We start from the raw sequence: 25,521 nt of genomic DNA, 5'->3' as shown, positions 1-25,521 counted from the left end.
AAGTTGAGCAGCTCTCAGATGTGAACTGTAGACTAACATACACAAAGAGTATTGAAGAAAAAATGAGAGTTTAAGAACAGGAACCAAACCTTGGGGATTCAGTGGCAAGCCTTAAAAGAAAACCCTGATTGATTCAGCAAGAGAGGCATGTGGTGAGGTTGTCTGCAAGGATAGAAAAATTAGAACTCCATGGTGGACACAGGAAGTTAAAAATGGCAACGAAGGGAAAGAAGAAATCATATCAAAAGTTCCTGGCAAACAAGTCAGCTTTTGCTCTTAGAGAATACAGAGATAAATGTAAGAAAGCGAAACACTGTGTAAAACTAGCTGAACAAAAGTCATCGGAGAACTTTTACAAGAACATAGAAAATAAATATCAAGAAGGTGGTAAGATATTCTGGAGGTTGTTGAAGCTTAGAAATGGAGGAAAGAGTGCAGTGAAAGGAGTTAGAGATGATAAAGGTGACATGAAAACGGGAGAAAAAGATATCCTTGAAGTATGGAGTAATTACTTTGAAAAACTGCTATATGAAACAAGCAGTGATAGCACAGTGGTAAAAAACACTCAACAGGCATAGTCAGGAATACATATCCATACTTGAAATAGAAAAAACCATCAAAGGATTGAAATGTGGAAAGGCAGCAGAAGTAGATGATATTCGATCAGAAATGCTGAAGTATGGTGGTATAAAAGTCTTACAGTGGCTGCACTGCATAGTTAAGAAAGCCTGGACAGAAGGACGAATTCCTGATGATTGGAGTAGAGCTCTAATAGTGCACATATATAAAAAGGGAAATAAAACTGAATGTGAGAATTACAGAGGTATTTCCCTACTGAAATAGGGAAATACCTCTGTAATTTCCTGGCAAGATCTATGCAAGTATACTTGAGAAACGGTTGAGAAGAATTGTGGAAGAAAAGCTTGGTGATGAACAAGCTGGATTCAGGCCAAATAGAGGCTGTCAGGATCAGATCTTCACTTTACGACATATAGTTGAGAAAGCATGGGAATATAACAAAGATCTGTATTTAAGTTTTGTCGATCTGGAAAAGGCATATGACAAGGTGCCAAGACAGAAGCTATTCAATACACTACAGTTATATGGTGTCAGTGGGGCATTATATCAAGCAATACTTAGTCTTTATTTGAGTTCTAAGTCGGCAGTTAGAATTGAAGGAAGTACAGGAAGAAGGTTTAATTTTAAATCTGGTGTGAGACAAGGATGTACATTATCCCTTCTGTTATTCATTATCTATATGGATCATATTATGAAGGAAAGTGGTATTAAACATGATATCAGAGGAGATGTTAATGTCAGCTCTTTGCTTTATGTGGACGATGTTATACTTCTGAATAAATCCGCTAGAAGTTTGCAAGATTCCCTGACTAAATTGAATAACTATTGTAATAGATATGGTATGAAGGTCAGCATTAAAAAGACAAAGACAATGAAAATAGGTAGAATTGTTGAAAATGTCAACTGTGTTGTGAACGGGGAACCTGTGGAACAAGTAAAACATTTCAGCCACTTAGGGACAATTAGTGAAGATGGTAAATTAAATATGGAAATATACATCAGAATCAACAAAGCTGGTATGGTAAGAAGTCAGTTGAATAAATTCATATGGAATAAGAGAGAAATTAGTCAGAACACTAAATTAGTTGTATACAAGACAGTGTTGAAACCAGTTTCAACTTATGGATCTTAGAGCTGGGTCAGAAGTAAAACATTTGACCAAGGACTAGAGACCGCAGATATGAGAGTCCTGAAGAAGATTAGACGTGTGAACAGATGGCATCAATGGCAATATCATATTAACAACGAGGATATTAGGAAAGAACTTGACATTTTCAAGATCCAGGAATGCATTAGCAGAGCTAATCTCAGGTGGTATGGTCACTTAAACAGAATGCGCGAGGAAAGATTAGCAAAACAAGTGTTCTCTGCCAGGTTGGCAGGAAAACGACCCAGAGGAAGACTAAGATATAGGTGGATTGATATGGGACAATTAATAAGTCTTGACAAGTAATAGACTGATTTGTAGGAAAATTGTAGATAGGAAGTTATTAATAATGTAAATTTTTCCTGTAGTACTATCATATCCTGTACACCCCTTGAGGGTACATGGCAGGAATTTGATGATGATACACATTTTTTTCTTTTTTTTTTTAAATATATAAAATTATTGATAAAATGCTAGTATATATGATGAGGTACTAAATAATTAATGCAAACTTAATGAATACTTGAGTACTTATTAAGAATTGATGGTGGGGAAATCTGTTCCTAGTTTGCTTTCTATATTTTATTTCTTTTTCATATTGAAATGTTCATTAGATTTCTCCAAAATGTGTTCTGCCTTTGTTCTGTTGTACATATCTCCGTGTAACCTCTACAATATTCTTATGTTTTACTTTATTTTCATCTTTGTTATCTTTGCCTTTTGTGATACTCCTCCATTTATTTAGTTTGCTTCAGTAGTCTGCAACATGTTTTGCCATCATGTTTATTCTTTATGAAATCTTTCCACGACTTTATGCTATCCATTTTTACTACCTAACTTTATTTCACCTTTCTATGTTTTTTTCCGTCCATGCTGTTAGCCTTGTGGCTGTGCGCTTCGCGACCATATGCCTGGAGGAGTTTCCTAGGTTCGATTCCGATCAGTGATGTGCGGAGTTGAAGAATCTTCCTCAACCACAGCCAAGTTAGCTGGTCTTGGGCTTGGACATTAGGGGTTTTTCTCCAGTTTATCCTAATGTTTTTCTTTCTGCAAACCAGCCTTTAGAACTCAACACTATGGGACATATGATAATACACCAGGGCATAGGGTTGACCACCTTATCCTGTGAACAGTTTAAGGTCTGATGATTAATAAATTCTCAACACTGCAAGGTAAAAGAGGGTATAAAGAGTTTGACATGTTTTTTTCCCAAGAGCACATGCTGACCCAATTCTTTGAGTATGATTTCAGCTTTTCCAGTCCTGGAAAAGAAATAGAGAAGCATTGTACTTTTTGTGCATCGTATTACTTAAAGACATTTGCAAACAAATATGTTAGAGATGTAGTTCAGGTTGTATTGTTTTTTTCACCAGAGGCCATTAGCTTAAGTGGTTAACCAAATTAGTGGTACTTTGGCATACTTAATGTATTGCAATGTAACTTGTCTTTTGTACACACATACACACAGACAAGCTAGCTATATATATATATATATATATATATATACACACACACACACACACACAGTGGCATCTTGCTAATCCGAACTAATAAAAACCGTGCTCGTTCGGATTAGTGAAAAGCTCGTATTAGAGAATTTCCCCGTAAGAGACAACAATAACTAGCATTTAAGACAAAAAATAATCAGATTCTAATGGTATATCAATTTAATTCTGTAAATAAATGAAATAACTGATAGAAAAAAGCTACTGTACTGTAATGTAAAACTTAAAAAATAATACAGTACACAAGTTTATTTTAGTAAAAAATTTAGTTTGTATGTATTGTTGAGGATTCTGATTTAATAAAATTGCATAGTTCAGTACATAACTTAATTTGCGTAAAAAAAAAAAAAAAAAAAAAAAAAAAAAAAAAAAAAAAAAAAAAAAAAAAAAAAAAATCACATTCTTGTATACAACACAAAAAATATTTCATAAAATAACACACAAAAAAAAGTTTTTTATTATTATTATTTCTTTTGCTTCTTGGAAGCTAAACTTTTTTCGAATGCTTCTTCTCGGAGCTGCATTAGCAATAAAATTTCGTGGAATGGCGTATCGTTCCACTTAGCCCATTTCTATACACACATTAAAACTGTCAACTGCATCTTCATGTTTTGCTTTTTTTTTCTTCGAGCTCTTTATCGTCGTCATCATCTTCTAATTCATTCTGTAGCATCATATTTATAATTTCAGCATCTGATTTGATTTCGAATTCACTTTCGGTTCTACCTGTAATCCATTCCATAACATCTGTTTGCGAAATTTCAATATCTGGATTTATATTTTTAACCAAATTATGGACGTTTTGAATTTCCTCTTTTTGTGTATCACCGTAGTTATACTGTTCTGTAATAATATTAAAATAAATAATAATAGTTAAAATAATAATTATTAAAAAAAAATAATAATACACAAAATAATGATACGTAATAAATAAAACTTTTTAAAAGCTTGGAGACAAATAATTACATCAATAAATTTTTATAATTATTGATGTAATTAAATAATTACATTAATAAACATCTTTTTGTTGATGTAAACTAAAAATACATTATTTCATTTTACATCGATTTTAATGATCTTTAATTCTTGGGAAAAAAGTATTCGGAATTATGTTGTGTCCTGAATAAGCTATGAAATGTTTATTATAAAATATTCAGGTCACAACCTTAAATACAACTAGGGCAGAGAATATGGAACGTTGGCAATAGGACAAGTGTAAGCTGTTTACAAGCACAAAACACTTAAAATTTAGGAATTTCATGAATTTGTATAATAAGCTTTTATATTTTATATATAATCTGTATTAAGTGTGAACCAGTTATAGAGATCCATGTAAGCTGGCAAATCCATTTGAAAAAGCCAGTCTCTAGTACTAAATTAGCAAGGCCTATGAGTCAGGGTTCAAGGGTCACGTTTGCCGTCCTGCATTATGGAAAAGAAGTGAGGGAGAGAAGTATTGGAAAAGGAAACCTAAGCGTCTTCTAAGAAAGGAGGGCAGACACACATGCAAAAATAAATAGAGGGAGCTAAGGTGATTAACGTTAGCACACGTGGCCGCGTTGGCACGAATCGCGAAGTTCGAGATTTGCCGAGAGGAAAGAGTTAAACAAAAAGGCCTTGCAAGCACGATTCCAGATCTTTTTTCCTGGATTCCTGGTTCCTGATCTCTCGGAGAGCGGTCGAGCTCGTCGTCGTCAGGGGAAGTTCCTGGCTTATCGCGGAATGCATTTGGATCATCTGTCGTAGCGTTGGCATTGGGCCAAGCTATATCCATGCACTGGATAGCTGAGTGACGTCGTGCGACGGACAAACCAAATTGATGCCGTTCCAATCAAGGCGATGTCACCTTGCCAACCCCCCCGGTTTCTCGCGGAGATTCTACTCGCACAGATCTTCAGAAGATATCCTCTAAAGCAACTATATTGAAGACTTTGATGACCAGACAAGGCAGGAACAAGTCTTAAGAATTCAAGGACAGACATGGTAATGTAGATTTTTGAAATACTAATTCCAGTTATAGAAGAGTGTGAATTCCTTGTGAGGTCATTTATATTGGACTAAACTTAAGGGACTGTAAGAGTAGCCTACAACTAGGCATAGGTCCGAAACAGTGTTAAGATTTGTTAGCCCACGAGGCCGAGTAGACATCTGATTATGTTAAACTTAATGTGTAAATTGTGCTATTGTGTTAACTGATGGCCACGTGTATCAGAATGGCATGATGATGACCTATGAATTTTATACTTTATGATTGTATTAGTGTTATTTGCAATTTAGTATGTGTGATTAGTACAAATTAATTAGAGCCTTTGAACTAAATTGAGTGCTACCATATTAACCTGCTTAAATTGTATTATTGTGTATCATCTTGAAGCTCATTAAATTGTTTCATTCATGTACTTGCTTGATCTGCTTATGTTATATGAATTCAAAACTACTGCTCATGAAATCATCAACCAACTAAGCGGGATAAACCCATGAGTATAAATATATTAAGTGAGCCATGACTGTGAGAAAGAAATAAGCAAGCAGAGGAATAAGATTAAACTTGATCAAATTATCATTGTTTCTCTGAAGGGGTCACCCTGAGCAAGAATCCTTTCTATCCTAAGTATTAGCCGGCGCAGCAAAAAAAAAAAAAATGTGTTAATACTTATAGGGTGAACTCCATCAGATTGTTGTGTGATAAATTGACGTTTAGAGCATAGAGAGGCCAATAAGACTGCAGAGATCCTAAGAAATATATTAATTTGATAAGAGACAAAAGAGTTACGTACATGTGTGAGAGAGAAGGGGAAAATAAGTAAAGTGTAGTGGTGAGCTTGCTATAAGAACGAGGATAGGATATAAATAAACGTGTTATAACAAATAAGTAGAGATATAAATAATAAAAGAGAGAATTATGACAAATGGCACAGACGATAGGATAAAAGAAAGATATAAAACAGTAGAAGTTAATCTAAACGAATAGAGTATAAACCATTAATAACAATTAATAGTTTTTACCACAATTTCATATATAAAAAAATTGACAGGCATATTTTATTAAAATCAACTAATTAATGAATCCCAAAATTCTAAATCAAATTATTTCAGTTTAAAAGCAAAAAAATCATAAAACTAACAAGTAAAATAATATTAAATTACATACACTTACCTTTTAAAAATGTATTTTTCTGTTTAAATTTGTTTCATTATAAATTTACAATTCACACTTCACTCAATGACTGACTGGACACAGAGGACAAACGAACACTGGTTGCTGTTCACAACATTAATGAACATTTATTTCACAAATCAGAAAAAGAAGAACCAAAAACAGGAACATGTGCTTTATTGCTGCAATAAAACACGTGCTCTATGGCTACCCATAATCAAATTTTAAGACAGAAAAAGCGCCCCATGGTCGAGGGTATAAGGTTACATATCTCTCTCAATCACTTTCACGATTATAATTTGTGGAATTTTTTACTCAATCCTTGGGGGGGGGGGGGAGTTCCCACTTGCCCCCCACCTCTGCGAACGGCCATGAGCGTATGATTGCATTTTTATTGATGCATGAAAGTTTTGAGAGTGCATAGCTCACCAATGCTCACCTTATTGGTGAGCAATTAATGCAATTAAGTTATCCTGCAATGCAATTAATTGCAGGATAACTTTGAATACTTCTGCAGTGGGGGAACAATCGGTTTGTTTTAGGATTTATTAGAAAGTAACAATGAAGGAGAATGTTCTATTTGGTTGGTATATTTGAAATAATAAAAGATGAAAATATGTGAACCATCACTTATAAGACAGGTGAGAATAGGAAATGAAAGGAAAGAATAAGTGTGAGTAGAAATACTTTCATTAATGCTAAACAAATTATTAATAATTAACATTTGTGATATGTGTGTCCTATAAGTTGCTGGGTAGAGCGAATAGCACGAGCCTATAAAGTCTAGACATGAATAAGAAAACTTATCACTGTGGTTAGTACGTGTGTTTTTTTTAGTGATGAATTCACCATAGGTTTCATTGTATAAAAAGTGAATTTATGATGGCATAATTAAAAAAAAAAAAAAAAACTTACAAGGAGACAGAGTATGGCAGGAATAAATATGGTTTGATGGAGCAGCCAATCATTTCATAAAATTTGTTGCCCACATTATGTGTATGTCTCTGGTTTGTGTATATTTCACTCCATTTTCCAAGAATTTTCTTTTGTTTGCTGAGATTCAGTGTACATAACATCCGATCATTATCGGAATTATCCACACTTTCGCTAATCCTACATGCCTTAGTTTTTTTGGTTGTTATTTTTGTTTTAGTATCAGAGGTTCGTCTATCTTATCAATCTCACATATGCTGGTATTTTTTTGTAGATCAACAACATCTTATAATACACAGAATATTCATTTTTATTCAGGAATAGATATTTTTTAATGTCTGTTGTTTCCGAAGACTAGAATAAAAATGTCTCTATACCGTTAAAAAACGTTGCAACCTCAACAGATGTTATACTGCATAGCAAGAGAAACATTTAGGTTTTTTCTCCTAATGTTCACTTTCAAATTTTCCATTCCAAAAAACATGTAACAGCTGTTTGTAATGCATCCATTGGATACAGAAAGCTCTCAACTCATGACAAGTGATGACGTTCAATTGGATTGGTTGATACAATAACCAAACACAGCCACTAGATGCTGGGTGAGCTCACCCATCCTCGTCTTCTCAGTGGTTTAAAAATAATAGAACGCTAAGAATTTGAGCTGCTGCGCTTTCTTTAGATCTTTTCAAAGGGCGCAAAGGTGTATGCAGTTTGAAAACACACCTCGGCTATTAATGCGAATGTGATGCAATGTTTACGCATTGATAAGTGCTTCATGAAGAGAGCAGTATATTGTATATTGTGTTTAATTTTAGGAATCACGCAAAGTCTGCAAACAATTAGGGGAATCTTTAACAGGAATAAATGCAAAAATATAGTATCAGTGATATTGATATTTCGTGGATGAGCACCGCTCACCTAGCACACCCGGAATATTTGTCCCTGATATATATAGGTAACTCTCGTATAACACGCTACTTATAAAACGGTTTCGATATAATGCGGTCTACAAATTGTAGTAATCCTTGTTCAGCATGGTACTTATACAAGAAACTTTCATTATAACACGATCTGCTATCTTTCTTATTTTTCTTTATATGAAAAGATAAAGAAAACCCTTTATCTTTTCATATAGTTTTCGTTGCACGACTTAAAAATCAAATTTTATCTTCATTAAATTTGCGTCTTCCTGTCTGAAGTGGCAAATTTATATTAGGGGAAATACCCTTTAGCATGCATGTTAATGTTTACCGTATAAAGTGTTTATTGTTGAAAATTGTCTTGGTTTTCTGCCAGGAAAAACCATTAAAAATCATGTATGTTAATCTCAAGCTGAGCACTTCATTTTCTGGTGAGTTACATCCAATATGTAATGCTTTTTTATGTAAAAGTTTATTTTTATAGTAGTGACTACTTAGAAGGCTTTTGTGATATGGTTGAAAACAAAATTAGTGAATTAATTGATAGAGAAATAGATTTAAATTAGGAGGAACTGGTACAATTAATAGATGACATGGAATCAAATGGTGGGAAAAGTTCTGCCAAAGATTCTAATTGTGATGAATCAGTTAAAGAATTCATCTTAAAGAAATTAGCAGAAAGATTGGACTCGGCAAGAAAGTTAGGAAGTTATTTTACTGATAATAATCCCTCAATGGAGCGCTCTGGAAAATTCACGAGACAATTGGATATTTATTTAGCTTCATATTATGAACTTAATAAAAAAATTGCAGCATAGTGGTAAGCAAGGTCTTATTACTGGCTTCTTGATAACTAAACCAGCCGAAGTATGCAATGAGAATTACATCTCATTGCGTCATCAATTGATATCTCTTGATATCAATTGATGACGACATCCGACCACTATAAATAATGAACATCTATGAAATGTTCGTTTTGAAAAAAGTGATGATGATTAAAATATGCACTTTATTTTATTTTGCCTAAAACATTTATGCATTATGTGCAATGAAGTTTACGTACAATTTGTAATTTTATAAGTTTATACTATGTATTTGTTTCATAGTTTATGTTTTGTAAACTTACATGAATTACCTGAATTAAATAAAATATATTTTGTTGAGTATGTCATTATTGTTTATATAATTAAAAAAAAAACGATTTTGGAACATAACCTACTTTTTCTATGTGATCTAAGTCTCACATAACGCAATTTATATAATGCGGCATTTCTATGGAACCTAACATCCTCGTTATATGAGGCTTAGCTGTATATAGCTTGTCTCTTTGTGTGTGTGCGCTCCAGAAATGACCTTAACTTAATGTGGAGATTGAAACACGTCTGTTGAATTAAAAGGTGTTACTCTCAATGGTGGTTCTCTTTACCATAATAAATAATCTGATGACATATAATATTTTTTTTTTAATAGGAACTTTCCTCAAAATGTGATATTCATCTTAAAAATTATGATCCAGAGATATATGATGACGATGACTTTTATCACCAGTTATTGAGAGAACTAATTGAAAAAAAAACAGCTGATGTAAATGACCCTGTTTCACTCAGCAGGTAACTTAATAGTTTTTGATATGGATTCTTGTGGATATTTATTTTTTAAGTAATGAAATTGATTTTTTACAGGACAGCCCTTTGAGTAAAAGTAACAAATGTGTTTATAGTTTTGACTGTAGGAGTGTGTTGTAATTGCAGGTACAACTTTCGAGTCGGGTGACACAGCAGTTTTTGTGGCACCTGTTGAAGTAAGAGTGTGTGAGTGGAGTGTGTCAAAAGTTGCATCATGGAGCAAAGAGGTGTGATAAAATTTTACTATAAATTAAGAAAAACTGCTACAGAGGTGTGCCAAGACCGAAGTTTATGGCAATGACTATTTGAGCATGCACAGGTGCTCTCCTAGAGATGATGAAAGTTGCGTTTAAAGAGGGGGGGGGGGAGGGAGTTCCTGGAGGATGAACTTGTAGACAGCCAGTTTCTTCATGGACAAATGAAAATGTGGTGAAAGCTAGGGAAATGGTTGACAGGCAAATAACCACTAGGCTACTCACTGTACTGATTGGTGTTGGTAAGGAAATTGCCAGATTAATCTTAGAAAGAGATTTGTGCAAGAGGAAGATTTGTTCGTTCGAGGTTTGTGCTGCACGTGTTTACACATGAACAGAGAGAGAGCACCGAATTGCATCTTGTCAGAATTTCATCCATGCAGTTGATCAAGATCATGCTATGTTGCAAAGAATTGTTGCCGGTGATGAAAGTTAGTGTTTTCATTTTGATCCGGAAATGGAATGTCTGACAGAAGAAAGGTTGCAAAAATTAAATTACATATCAAGACAATGGTCTTTTTTTTTTCGATGCTCCTGGAATTATTCACTGCGAATTTGTTACTGAAGGCACCACAGTGAATGGTCAGTATTATTTAGGAGTAATGCAAAGTCTGTATGCCTGCATGTGATGTGTCAGGAAAGAAATGTTCCACAACAACAGTTGCATGACAAGATGCTTTATGTGCTGTGCACTGCCTGTGAAGCAATATCTGGCTTCAAAGTCGATCTGTGTGATCGAACATACCTCCCTATTTTTCAGATTTGGCTCCCACAGAGTTTTTTCTCTTCTTACAGATGAAGTGCTCCTGGAAAGGGGAATGCTTCATTGATATTGAGGACATCCAACACAATGTGACCCAGAGACCGAAGGAGGTTTCTTTCAGAACTTCCACAGTGCCTTCGAACTTCTGTACAACAGATGAAAATGTTATGTGGAGTTGGACGAAAATTATTTTGAATCTGTTTAATTAAAATTCTTCATTTGATATAATAATTGTCTCATTACTTAACAGGTGCAATGTATATTATAAAAGACTGTCCAAGAGAATTTTTTTTGAGTACAGTGGTATCTCGCTAATCTGAACCTCTTTAGTCCGAACCCTCCAGTAATCTGAACTGCGGTTTGAAAGAAAAAAAAAGTTTTATTTATTACGTAATATTATTTTGTGTACTATTAATAATTAAGGATGTAGCATTCTCAGTTGCTGCTGCTTGGGAAGCCATCGAACCTGAGGCAATTCAAGCATCATGGAAATAAACTGTGGCCTTCTAGAATTTACCAAGATAACTATGGTGATACACAAAAAGATGAAATTCAAAACATGCATAATTTGGTTTAAAAATATAAATCCAGATGTTGAAATTTCACAAACAGATGTTACGGAATGGATTACAGGTAGAACCGAAAGTGAATTCGAAATCAAATCAGATGCTGAAATGATAAATATGATCCTACAGAATGAATTAGAAGACGATGCTGACGATAAAGGACTCGAAGAATAAAAGTAAAACGTGATGAGGCAGTTGACAGTTTTAATATGCGTATAGAATGGGCTAAGCAGAATGATACACCATTCCACAAAATTTTATTGCTAATGCAGCTCCAAGAAGAAGTATTCGAAAAAAATTTAGCTTCCAAGAAGCAAAAGAAAATCGGTGACTTTTTTTACGAAGAAATAAAATTTTTTTGTGTTATTTTGTGAAACTTTTTTACTGGATACCCTCTTTGTGTTGTTTACAAGAAAGTGATATTTTTATGCAAATTAATTTATATACTGAACTATGCAATTTTATTAAATCAGAATCCTCAACAATACAGGTACATACAAACTAAATTTTTACTAAAATAAACTTGTGTGGTATATTATTTTTTAAGTTTTACATTACAGTACAATAGCTTTTTTTCTATCAGCTACTTCATTTATTTACAGAATTAAATTGATGTAACATTAGAATCTGATTATTTTTGTCTTAAACGCTAGTTATTGTTGTCTCTTGGGGGAAAATTCACTAATCCGAACTTTTCGCTAATCCGAACAAGCATGGTTTTTATTAGTTCAGATTAGCGAGACACTACTGTATTTGTATTTTGAGAAGGGTACTCATACAGTTTAAAGTTGAATCACAGGGAACTCAGGAATATTGTTATTATTGTCATTTTTTTTTTTTTAAGTGAATAGTTTTACTTGGTGAATTATTATTCCCTTTGGAAAAGATTTTGCCAGTGGAACTTTGCAACTTTTCACTAGTTTGATATCATGGTGTTTGTTGTGGTGGGCTGCATACATCTCTGATTCAGCTCACAGCTTTGGATGCTTAGAAATTTAATGGACATCAAGAGAATCACAGCTATTCTGACAATCTTCACTAAGTGCTTGGAGTGATTATGTTATGATGATTTAGAACTCTTTGTTTTCAACTTACTGGATAGATTCAACAAGTTTGTTGCATGGCACAGAGGCATATTAAATATGCTCCTCTCACATTGGTCTTGACATCTGCAATTTGATTGCCAGCTTTCTCTTTCATTGCAAATTATATGTGATGGCAGATGTTTATCCCCATGTTTTTCGTCTACTCTTCCTTCAGTTTTCTTCATATTACTGCAGATCCAATCTGATGCCAAGCACACTGTACTCCCACTCCTCTCATTTGAAAACTTTGCATTAAACAAATCAACAAAACTTTAAAATATGAGCTTCTGTAACCCTAAATTCTGATTTCCTAATTGATGCTAAAAAAGTGACACTTATGTTTATGCCAAGAATGATTAGAGGTAGGTTAGAGTTATCCTAAGAAGAAAATCTCATCTTATCCACACGTATAGTGTAGTAAAATGTACGACTGCAGAGAAATGTTTTGTTCTTTGCAGTCTTTAACAAGAAACATGACTGGGATTCGCTAGCACTGAAATCAACATTAATCAGCCAAAATGATGAAAAATGTTGATTTCAGTGCTAGCAAAACCCAGTTATGTTTCTTCTGGGGGGAGGACAAAACGTTTCTTTGCTGTTTTACATTTCACTACACTATACTTGTGGATGAGATGAGATTTTCTTTTTAGGATAACTCTAACCTACCTGTAATCATTCTTAGTATAAACATATGTATCACCTTCTTACCATATGGGAAATTTTCTCTTTCACTCCATGCTTTTTTTCAGTTGAAGATGAGTTAGCCAGTCTTTCATAGGTAGGTGGTAGGATTTTTCCTCCCAGAAACTTGAGTTTTTTCATCCTGCAATACACTAACTTCATAACATTAGTTGCTTTAGCTCTTATCCTAAATAACAACAAAAATTTTTACTCTGGAGATTACTTCCAAACTTTGAGTCTGTAACTCAGCGTGAAGGATATTTTGACATTTGTGATTCACTTGGAAAGAATTTTGATTTGAATCCTCTGGAACAGTTTTTCCCAAACTTTCAGTACCCACATATCCCTTTTAAAAATGTTAGTACCTCTGACATACCTCCTCTCAGACAAAGGCAGGTTGTTTTCACAAGTCATCCATCATGACTTGTGAAAACACAATTAAACTTGTGTAGATGTTGTATGTGCACGTACATGCACACACACACTGGTGGTGAAATAGTTGGTGAGGACTGTTACTGTTTAAGATAAAAATTATTCCAAAATTTAGCAGATAGGTCTGACTGCATGGTTTGGACTATTGGAATTTAAACTTTTAATGCAAACAGTTCAAACCACAGAATTGGAATTGAGCCATCAACCAGCCATGGGCCTAAAAAAAGTCATTCAATACATGTGAAGAGACATATTTTATTTAAAACGTCTTTGAGATATTTTTAGTTACTGAAAAATTAATTATAGAATAGACCTGTACAATAGTTGCTACAATACAGCAACAAAAATATGATATTTAAAAATAATAATCAAAATTTAAAAAAAGTGCCTCAAACCCCCTTAAGACAGTTTGCCAACCCCTGGAGGAGAGTATGCGTATCATCATTATTTGGAAAACAAAACACTACTCTGGAGCATGAACCTTTTAGGAGACAGTGGCAAAGTTTTTCCCTTTCCAGAAATTGATTTTTAATTCTGCAAATTGGCTGGACGAAGCATGTGCAATTAAATCATAATATACTGTCAGTTCCAACTCTGATCAACTGTTAACTATATGAGGGTGGTCTGAAAAGTTCTCGGCCTAACAATGAAAAAACGAATTTATAATTTCAAAATTATTTTTATTTTTCAACATAATCTCCCTTAAGACTAATACATTTATTCCAGTAATGTTCCAGCACCATTATCCTGTCCCTATAGTGGTTCTCAGTAAGATCTGCAAAATACCCTTCTACTGCTGCAATCACCTCTTGATTCGAAGAAAAATGCTGACCAGCGAGGAAGAGTTTTAGTTTTCGGAAGAGATAGAAGTCAGAGGGAGCCAAATCTGGGGAATAGGGTGAATGTTCCAACAATTCATAGTGCAGATCCCTTAATTTTCCCTTTGCCTAAGCACTTGTGAGCAGGTGCATTGTCTTGATGAAAGATGATTTTTTTCTTCTGCAAACTTTTCTCACGTTTTTTTGTCTAGTCTGGTTAAAAGATCAGAATAATATTCCTTGGCTATTGTTTTATCATCATCACAAATTCCTGCCATGTACCCTCAAGGGGTGTACAGGATATGATAGTACTACATGAAAAAAATTACATCCTATTGTTTTATCGTTTTCAAAATAATTAATAAACAAGATGCCATTAGCATCCCAGAACACCGATGCCAAGACCTTTCTTGCTGACTTTGTCATGTCAGACAAAGCCCATTTCTTAATTGTTGAAAACGAAGGAGAAGAGTGCTCATAAACAATTTTGGATTTTGCTAAGGCTTTTTATTGAATACAGCATGGTAGACTGTCGCATAAATTGGAGTATATGGGGTTTGGATTATAGAATATTAGCGTGGATAAGAGGATGGCTGACTGACAGATATCAAAAAGTGTCTATGGCGGGTGTGAGTCCGCAAGATTAAAGGTAACCAGTTGTGTACCACAAGGATCAGTGATTGGTGCACTGTTATTCAATCTGAACATTAAGGATATTGGGAAGGATCTGACAAGCGACATACAGCTGTTTACTGATGATACCAAGATAGGTAGGGTAATCAGGAATGCTACTGTTATGCAGTACTTGCAGAATGAATTGAATAGGCTGGAATTGTGGGCATGGGAAAATGAATATCAGTAAATGTAAAGTTATTCACTTTAGCGTGATTAGATATCCAATGTCCTATTATATTGGTGGGATTATGCTAGAAGAAACCGATGAGGCTAGGGTTCTTGGAGTGTTGGCAGATAGCAAGTTGAAGTTCATCGTCCATGTAGGAAAAATTGTAAATACAACTCAGAGAATAATGGCAATGCATAAAGAACCTTGACATGTAAAGATAAGAAAGTCATTTTGCCTCCTTACAAGCCCTTGATAAGACCTCACTTGGACTATTGCACTCAGGTTATGTTTTCTGTGATTCTGATATATTGGAAAGAGTGCAAAGGAAAGCGTTTAAAAATGATTGTGGAATACTGATCATGAAGACAGATTGAAAATATTAGACTGCAGACACTAGCAAACAGGAGAAAAAGGAGTGATATGATTGAAAAAACATGGTGACATGAATCCATCATCATAATCTGTTCATTGGGCATCCACAGTAGCCTTATGGTCACTTCGATGTTTGGTGATGTGCCTCACCAGTCCTCACCATGTTGTCCTGTTGTATGCTTTTCTGTAGGCTTCAGCTGTCTAAAGATCAGTCACTCCACACACACACCATCCATCCATCTCATTGATGGTCTACTGCTTCCTCGTTTTCCAGGAACTTTACCTTCTATTACTCTTCTTAGGAGGAGTCCTTCTATGCTTTCAGTGTGTCCAAAGTATTTTAACTTTCTTCTGTCAATATCCTTAAGGAGCCTTAAAGTTCTACTGATGTTTTCTAACACCCATTCATTTGTACACCTTTCAGTATATGATATCCTCAGCAGCCCTGTGTAACACCACATCTCAAAAGCAGCTATCCTTTTCTTATCTGACTTCTTTAGTTTCCAAGTCTCATGTCTATAATTCGCTGTTTAAAAAACAACTGCATCCAAAATCCTCAACTTTGTTTCCATGGACATAGATTTTCCAAAGATCCATCCTTCCAGATTTTAGACAACTCTCTGACTGTTGTTTTAGTCAATTCTAATCTTTTTTTTTTGATGTCTTCTGAATAGCAATTGTTCACATTAATAATGGATCCCAGGTACTCGAACATGCTGACCTCAATTCTCCATTAAGGTACACTTGTTTCTCAAGAACTGTCTTGCTAGGATTGAGTTGAAGTCCCTTGTTATTACTGATTTTAACTTTGTCAAGAATTTGTCTTAGTTCTTCCTTATTGTTAAAAAGGAGTACTGTATCATCAGCACATCTCAGATTACTCAGAAAAGCTTGGTGAAGAACAAGCTGGATTCAGGCCAAATAGAGGCTGTCAGGATCAGATCTTCACTTTATGACAAATAGTGGAGAAATCATGGAAATATAACAAAGATCTGTATTTAAGTTTTGTCGATTTGGAAAAGGTATATGACAAGGTGCCAAGAGAGAAGTTATTCAATATGCTACAGTTATGTGGTGTCAGTGGGGCATTATATCAAGCAATACTTAGTTTTTATTTGAGTTGTAAGTCAGCAGTTAGAATTGAAGGAAGTACAGGAAGATGGTTTAATGTTAAATCTGGTGTGAGATAAGGATGTACATTATCCCTTCTGTTATTCATTATCTATATGGATCACATTATGAAGGAAAGTGGTATTAAACATGTCAAAATTGGAGATGTTAATGTCAGCTCTTTGCTTTATGCGGATGATGTTATACTTCTAAATAAATCTGCTACAAGTCTGCAAGATTCTGTGAGTGAATTGAATAACTGTTTTAATAGATATGGTATGAAGGTCAGCAATAAAAAGACAAAGACAATGAAAATAGGCAGAATCATTGAAAATGTCAACTGTGTTGTGAATGGAGAACCTGTGGAACAAGTAAAACATTTCAGCTACTTAGGCACGATTCTTAGTGAAGATGGTAAATTAAATATAGAAATAGACAACAGAATCAACAAAGCTGGTATGGTAAGAAGTCAATTGAATAAATTCATATGGAATAAGAGAGAAATTAGTTGGAACATTAAATTAGCTGTATACAAGACAGTGTTCAAACCAGTTTTAACTTATGGATCTGAGAGCTAGGTCAGAAGTAAAACACTTGACCAAAGACTAGAGACCGCAGATATGAGAGTCCTGAGAAAGATTATAGGTGTGAACAGATGGCATCAATGGCAATATCATATTAAAAACGAGCAATATTAGGAAAGAACTTGATATTGTCAGCATCCAGGAATGCATTAGCAGAGCTAATCTCAGGTGGTGTGATTTCTTAAACAGAATGGGCTAGGAAAGATTAGCAAAACAAGTGTTCTCTGCCAGGTTGGCAGGAAAACCATCCAGAGGAAGACCAAGATATAGGTGGATTGATACGGTACAAAGTGCCTTAGAAGATAGAAATATAAGATCTGATAATGTTGGAGTCTTGACAAGTAACAGACTGATTTGGAGGAAAATTGTAGATAGGAAGTTAGTAATGATGTAATTTTTTCATGTAGTACTGTCATATCCTGTACACCCCTTGAGGGTACGTGGCAAGAATTTGATGATGAAGAAACACATTACCAGAGAGAGTTTAAATTATTTTTATTTTTCTATAATCTGTCTAAGGCAAAGGATCTGATCTCTGGTGTCCTTACTTTTCCTAAAATCTGCTTGTTCCTTGGGTATCTCTGCCTGAATTCCATTTAGCATGATCTTCAATAAAATCTTGAATGACATGGATAAAAAAATTAAATATTTGCATATTTCTTTGGAATATCAGAAATCATAAACCATCATCAATGCATTAAAACTAAGAAATGCAAGGAATAGATATCTCATTATTATGGTTGAGATTCGAGGTATTGTAACAAGGCTTCAAAACTTTCTTTGAATAGACATTAATATTTGAATATTTTTAGTGCACCAACTTGTATTATTCCAAAGGATCCCATGGCTAACGTCATCTTCATGCTCTTCTAATCTGAACTTGTGAAGTTTAATCAACCTAATATAACATATATGATTAGAGATTTACTCCTGAACTGAACATCCTGTTTTGACCAAAGCATGATAAGTTGAAAGGGCATATGGTGATAAGTAAGCCTTGAAAGATTTGATTCAGGTGTGTGCGCCACAGTATACACTCGAATTTCTCCTGCAGTAGTACCTTCATTAACTGGGTTCTGATTGTTATGCATATCCAAATAGTAATTGGTATTATGCAGCACATGATAATAACTTGAATCAATTTTGTGCCAACTTTCAAAAAGAAAATTGACTAAAACATCGTTTTTTCCTCTCTTAATAATTTGTACTACTCAGCTCAATGAGAATATTTGGTGTACATTATTTTTTGTAATTCGTTTAGAGTTTTTTCTTAATTCTCTGCAGCACTTTCTTTCCTGTTGAACTCATTCACTTCCAGTTTTGTTGATTTTTCACTATTGAACCTAGTTTCACAGCAGCCTTCTTTAATCAGGTAATGTTCAGTGATTTTTCAGTTAAATATTACCATAATAGTTTGGTTTTAGTTCATTCACACAGTTTGCTCGGTGAAATTCCAAATTTTCTGTTAATTCTTTCTTGGTGTGTTTTGTTAAATGCTCTGAGTTGGTAGCATAGCATTCTCTGGTCAATAGGCTATAGTTTTTTTTTTTTTTTTTTTGGAATCCATAGGAATGGACAGCCTGCCTAGTGAAGTATCTTGAGAAAGTTTCATAATTAATCTCTATAACATGATTTCCAGATCATTTGATCCTTAATCCATTACAGTACCTTCTTACATTTTTTCTTCCATGTTCTCTTTCTGCTAGTGTTGGCACTCAAAGATTTAGTAGGTCATTCTCCTTACCCTATAAAAGCATGCATGCATGTGCGCGCGCACACACACACACACACGCGCACACACAGCACTTCATAAACGAAATTAAGAACAGCATGTTTAATAATAAAGATTTATTAGCCAGATTTGATAAATGCCCTTATCATGAATATCCTAATATCCTACAGAACAAATGTCTACCATATACCGAAATCCTCTATATGCTCATACTTCACTCTGATTATCCTGCATGACAGAATTTCACCTAAAAAAAAAAAAGTCTGTAAGGCTATAGTATCCACTTTTTTCTGCCATAGTTAACTTTTATGCAACAAGCTCTAGATTTAGTGATTCAAAAACTCAGTTTGCCTCTGACACGTTCACAATATACTTACATTTGGCCCCACAGCTGCCAAACTTCAAATACCTTCCTAAGCTACCTGAACATTTAATAAAGAATTACTAAAACAGTCAACAAAATTTTCCACAAGAATGCTTTAAAAAAAAATAAATTAAAAAAAATTACAATAAGCCATAGCTATTGTACTTGCATTAGGGGAATATCTAAGAAAATAGACACAACATTGTAAAAATACAATATCATTAATATTTCTACATACTTATATGGCTTACACATGTAGAAAAATATACAATTTTATCCAGTGTAACATAGACATTGTCATGGAGAAAGACCAGCAACTACATTCAAATCACGAGTCGTGTAGCACTTGCTTACTAGCTCCTGTCTTGGTCACAGCTGAGTTGACAGGATTATGTTAATAGAATTTAAAGAAATAGTTGTAAAAGTTTCTACAAATAACTAACCCAAATTAAATTTTTTAAAAATATCTATTATTATGAACAATTAATGGTCATCACTTCCCAAAACCTTGAGATTGGCATACAGTCCAGAGTGGTTAAAATTTGGGCAATTTCATGTTTCAAGGAAAAGATGATCGAATTTGAACCTGCTGGGATGAATAATCTGTCTGGTTCTAAAGAACTCTGTGTCTAATGTCTGTGGAATGAGAAGTTAGGTCAGACTTGTCAGATTCCAAAATGCACTGTAGTCTTGATGTTTTGGATTCTAATTCAAAGCAGCACAGCCAGTCTGTCCAAAGTAGCAAAGATGACATGAATAGGGTATTTGATAGACATCTGGTAATTTATCCCTTGTAGATGGTAAGGAAGAAGACAGTTTTCGAGCTGATTTGAAGGAAGTGTAATAGATTGAATTTGCAAAGAATTCATGCTATTTGTTCAGACATTCCTTTTAGGTAGAGTATTGAAATTATTTTGGCATTGGATTGTAGTCTGGTCAAGGAATGATAGCTATTAGTTAATTTTTTGAATGGTTTTTGTTGTAACTATTAGACATCAGTGTCTCTTTAATTTTATTCAATTCATCTAAAAAGAAAATCAGAAGAGCAGATCACATGAGCTCACATATCGAGACTTTTGATAATACTTATCTTCTGCATTGAATGATGATGTGAGGACGAGTGAACTTATCTGCCAGTAAAGACTGGCTTTTGATAACCCGAAAATTCAACAAACTGTAGAATTTTGAATTATTAAGGTATCCATAATAGCTAGATGGATGTTGAACTCATGATCAATAGCAAGCATGATACAAATATACAAAGAATTTTTTTACAGGAATTGAAGTAATTCTGTCTCTGAGTGGAACTAGACTTCAAATACATTGTCAAGAATATGAAGCCATAGAGGTTGAAGTTGAAGGAAAATGGTATGGAACAGTTGATTTTCTACATGCTTCATAAACTAATTAACTAAATGAGATAGGACTGCCCGTGATACTTCACTTTGTTTGAACAACTTGTTTCACTATATAAAATAGCCTGCATTGATGGTGAATTTAAATAGGTTTACAATGTCTTCATGAAAATCAGATTGCAAAAATTGAAGAATATCTTGTGGTGATCTACATCAAATAAAACATCATCATCATAATGAATATCAAACATATTTAATTTGCTTTTTAAAGTCAAGTCTGTGTTTATTGTAAGAACTAGTGTAGTCAATGAGATTTTGAAGATGACATATGTTTTGCATGATGTTAAGTGAGAGAGCAGTACAGTCCACTATTGGTTACAGTGAATAGCCATCTTTGTGAACTTTAGAGAGACATGGTGAGCGGACATGAAAAATTCCTAACTTCTCAACAGTAGTAACATCCCATAATTGTACGCCAACCAGTAATTTAATTTAATCTATTGATTTGACTCTTTGTTGGGTCTCTGCTTATCATACTCTAGATTGACCTATCCTTCAGTGAGATGTTAATTTCGATTATACTTGGTGGATACCTTCAATTCAAAATCAAATCAAAATCTACAGGTTCATTTTTTGATTTATTGAAAACCAGCCTTTACTGCAGATATGTTCACTTGTCTTCACATCATTGTTCATCACAGAGATAGATAGGTATTATCAAAAATCTTGTACATAGTCTGCTCTCCTGGTTACCTTTGGTTGCATGAATTAAATAAAATTAAAAGAACTGTGATATCTGAAGATTACAGCAAAACTGCCATGCAGAAAAGAATTTCAATGCCCTACTTTAAAGAAAGTTTGAACAGATAGCACAGATTCTTCCCAAATTCAGTCTGTAGAGTTCGTTTAAACTAGCTCAGAAACTGTCTTCTTTCTTACTATCTGCAAGAGATAAATTACCACCTCTCTCCTTAATATATGAGGTAACCTGTTCATGTCATCTTTGCTATGTTAGACAGACTGACCACTCTGCTTTGATTAGCATCCAAGAACATCAAGACTATATTGCATTTTGGAATCCAACAAGTCTGGCTCTTCTTCTCATGCATTTGCATTAGCAGATTCAAAATTGATCATCTTTTTCTTGAAACATCTGAAACCCTGCAAAATTGTCTGAACCATAACTGCTCTGACTAGTTATGGTTCAGAGTTTACTTCTCAAAACTTTGAAAGTGGCCACTTTCAAAGTTTTGAGAAGTACCATTATCTCTTCTTAATAATATATTTAAAAAAAAATTAAATTTGGGTTATTTATTTGCAGAAACTTTCCTGAAGAGATTGTAAACAATTGTTTCTTTAAACTCTAATAGTTTAGTCCTTTCAACTGAGACAACTTAGCTGCAACTAAGACACAAGGTAGTAAGTAATGTGCTACATAACTCATTCTTATAATTCATGTTTTGTGTGTAGTTGCCAGTCTTTTTCCCTGAGGAAGTACATGTTACATTGGATGAAATATACTGGAGATTTTTAATAAATTGTATATATTTTCTACATGTGTAAGCTGTATAAAGATCTAGAAATATGTCTAGTATGCATGTTCCCTTAAAACATTTGAATACAATATTAAGGCTACATTCAAACCATCCACTCAATTAAAAAACATACTCGTCTTTTCTAAAGTTACCCTTCCTCACCTGGCTTACTCAGGGGTATATCAAATCCTTAGCATATGTGATTTATCCTACATAGGAAAGACAGGACGTAGAGTCCCAGTAAGAAAATAACTCGAATGTTACATTAAGTTCTTTAATCACAGAATAACAGGCCTTGCTGATCATGCACTTGATCAGCATTGATTGGAAAGTCATTTCAGTCTTTACGTTGTACCAAAACTTTGAAGGGAAAAAAAAAATTGAAAGAAGCCTGTGAGATGCTTATCCTAGTCTCAACAAGAATGATGGCATAATCATTCCAAGAGTCTGGAATGCCCTTCTACAACCTGTATCACATTTAGCAATAGAACAACAGAAGAACAGGATTGCATAACTCCAAAAACATCCAAACCAGGAGAAATATAGATCAATTTACAACCAATGGTTGTAAATTGATCTGTTAATGGACAATAAACAGATCTTAGAAATAACAGTACTGTTGAGAATTAAACTAACCAGTAGAAAATGATGTCGCTTCTTCCCTTTTTCTTTTAGGCTCAGTGGTCTGTTACAGCCAAGTGACTTGGCTCCATAAAAATATGATATTGTTATGATTATTCACTTAACCCTATCTGCACTGTGTTCTATATTTAGAAATTGTCTGTTTTCTTCTGGTTGGTTAGCCTCTATTCACGTAAGGACAAACTCTCTCCTTTATCACATCCAGGAATTTATGAAGTGCCCTGTTGTTGTTACCTGACTTACTATGGACAGACAGGAAGAACTCTTGACATCTGTCTCGAAGAACAAAAAATACATAGGTAAAGTGAATATTAAATCCGGCATTGCATCGCTGAAATGAGGCCTTTTGGCTCTTTCTTTAGTAATTAACAAAAAAATACATTCAGCACCATTGTTATGGCAAGTTGGGACCAACAAATCATGCCTTGGATAACCCTTCACATGAGATCAAATGGAAGAAAACAAAAGTGCTACACAGAAGTCATAAGTCAGAGAGATTGCTTTAAAGTATTCCCCAAACCTCAACAAGTATGGCTGTATCAGTTTACCAAAAATCTGGGAGTCGTTTTAAGATCAAATTAATATGTTACCTCTCCCTTTATCCAACAATAGATGGTGCCAATTAGGACTTTAGTTTCTTGTGTTTTCCATTACAGTTTTTTAAACTGATTCCACTGTAACTAATTGGTGCTGTTTGCATACTCTGACAAACTGTTTTTGTGCTCTGATGATGCTGGATATAACTACAGTGAAATATCATAAATATTATTTTCTTATTATTCTTGTGTTGTGAATAAAAAGCCATTAAATAAAATAACCATGAACTACCAACACATAAGCCATTCCACCCATTTGGATGCACAAACTTTGTTTGCTTTTACTTGAAACCCAGAATATAATTTCTTGGCATCTTTAATTTACACCCATTGGGCTGGTTTGCCTGTTTTGTGGGATGAAAAATCCAAGTTTTCAGGACTGGCTAACCTCTCTTCAGTTGAAAAGTCCGGTTTTGTCCTGTAAAGATTCTTTGTGTCCTAGACTGGATTTAAATTTAGGATTTAAGTTATGCTGTAGCTTGTGTCAATGACTCTGTGTTTTCCTAACCTTGATGTAAGGGTTGGAATGCTGAATATTATTTTATTAGTTTTAAGTAAAGTAATTGTTCTGACATGGGAGTTTGTGTCCATAATGATACACATTGAATGCTGACCACTGTGTAACCGTGAAAGAAAGATTTACATTCTTTACTTTCTACATATATATATATATACACACACACACACACACACACACACACATACGCACACACTGTAAGAATGTGAAAATTGAACATTGAATAAGAATAACTTGTTAATGTTCTCATTATAATATGGAGCCTATGTAGGATTATGGCATTTCATAATATGCAAATCTGATGTAGTAAGAATGCAGCTCATAATGCTTCTGGTCTGTAAATTATTTACATTCTGCAGATCATTTTTATGGAAAACAGCTGATTTTTATTAATTTTATTTAATTAATTTTTAATTTTATTCACCTTTTAAAATAAAATTTCAGGTATTAATGGAGTTAGGGAATAAGTGTATAGATATTACAATATCATTATAAGATATTTAAGAAAGAGGCTTAAATTTTTGTAGCTAAGTTTTGATTTTTGCTCATTTCCAGATAATGTTTTATAAGTAGCTTTGCACTACATTATTAGAATAGCTATTAGTTTAAAATAAATTGAATTTCATATCCTGAAAGAGTAGTGGTGAACATACTCTTTTGAAATATACAGGGGGTCCTCGACCCACGTCATCCTCGACATGCGTCGTTTTGACTTTACGGCGGTAATCCCATAAATAATTTAAAAAATAAATTTCGATTTGAACCAGTGTGGCGTAAAATTCAAACGTTGCGGGCGAACTTGTTTGTGAGTGCAGCGGAAGAATACGCTGTTACACGGCGTTTGTTTGGGAGAGGTGGCATCGCTTGGGTCCCAGTATACGCTCTTTGGGTACCGCGTGCTTTGTTTATATCCGCTCTCTTACTTTTGTGTTTGTGTTTTTTTGTGACTTTTTACTCTTCAATATGGCTCCCAAACTTAAGGCAGACTCTTCCAATGGCACTGTGTCGAAGAAAAGGAAAGCCATTACATTACAAGTGAAATTAGGCATTAAAAAAAGGGAGAAACGCCAACAAACATCGGCCACACGTTGAACTTAAGTCATACCACAGTCGGGACTATTATCAAGGATAAAATTTCGCATCCTTGAACATGTGAAAGGATTGGCGCCCATCAAATCGACCGTGATTATGAAAAAACTTAGTAGGCTCAGGATTGAGATGGAAAGGCTTCTTGTTCTTTGGCTGGAAGACCAGCATCAACGCCATTTTCCAATTAGCCTCATGTTAATTCAAGAAAAGGTGAAAAGATTGTTTGAGGCATTGATAAGTGAAAGGGGGGAAATGAGTGCAGGTGAAGAGTTTAATGCTAGTAAAGGTTGGTTTATGCGGTTTAAGGTTCGGGGCA

At 34.3% G+C, this 25,521-nt stretch overlaps 1 protein-coding gene across 5 annotated transcripts in view; it reads left to right on the top strand.

Moving 5' to 3' along the window:
- Positions 1 to 25,521, top strand: part of Aatf (Apoptosis antagonizing transcription factor) — a 236,731-nt gene that overhangs the window by 146,414 nt on the left and 64,796 nt on the right. For all 5 annotated transcript variants that reach the window (XM_090405096.1, XM_090405095.1, XM_090405093.1 and 2 more), the window contains one exon: positions 9,712 to 9,851. In XM_090405096.1, the coding sequence (XP_090261222.1) occupies positions 9,712 to 9,851 (140 nt within the window). The remainder of the gene's footprint in view (positions 1 to 9,711; positions 9,852 to 25,521) is intronic.

This window comes from Typopeltis vanoorti, chromosome 15 (genome assembly GCF_054136105.1).
Source record: "Typopeltis vanoorti isolate ZY-2024b chromosome 15, IOZ_Tvanoo_1.0, whole genome shotgun sequence".
NCBI lineage: Eukaryota > Metazoa > Arthropoda > Arachnida > Uropygi > Thelyphonidae > Typopeltis > Typopeltis vanoorti.
Note: the sequence above shows the minus strand (reverse complement) of the source record. Positions and strands in the feature narration are given on the sequence as shown.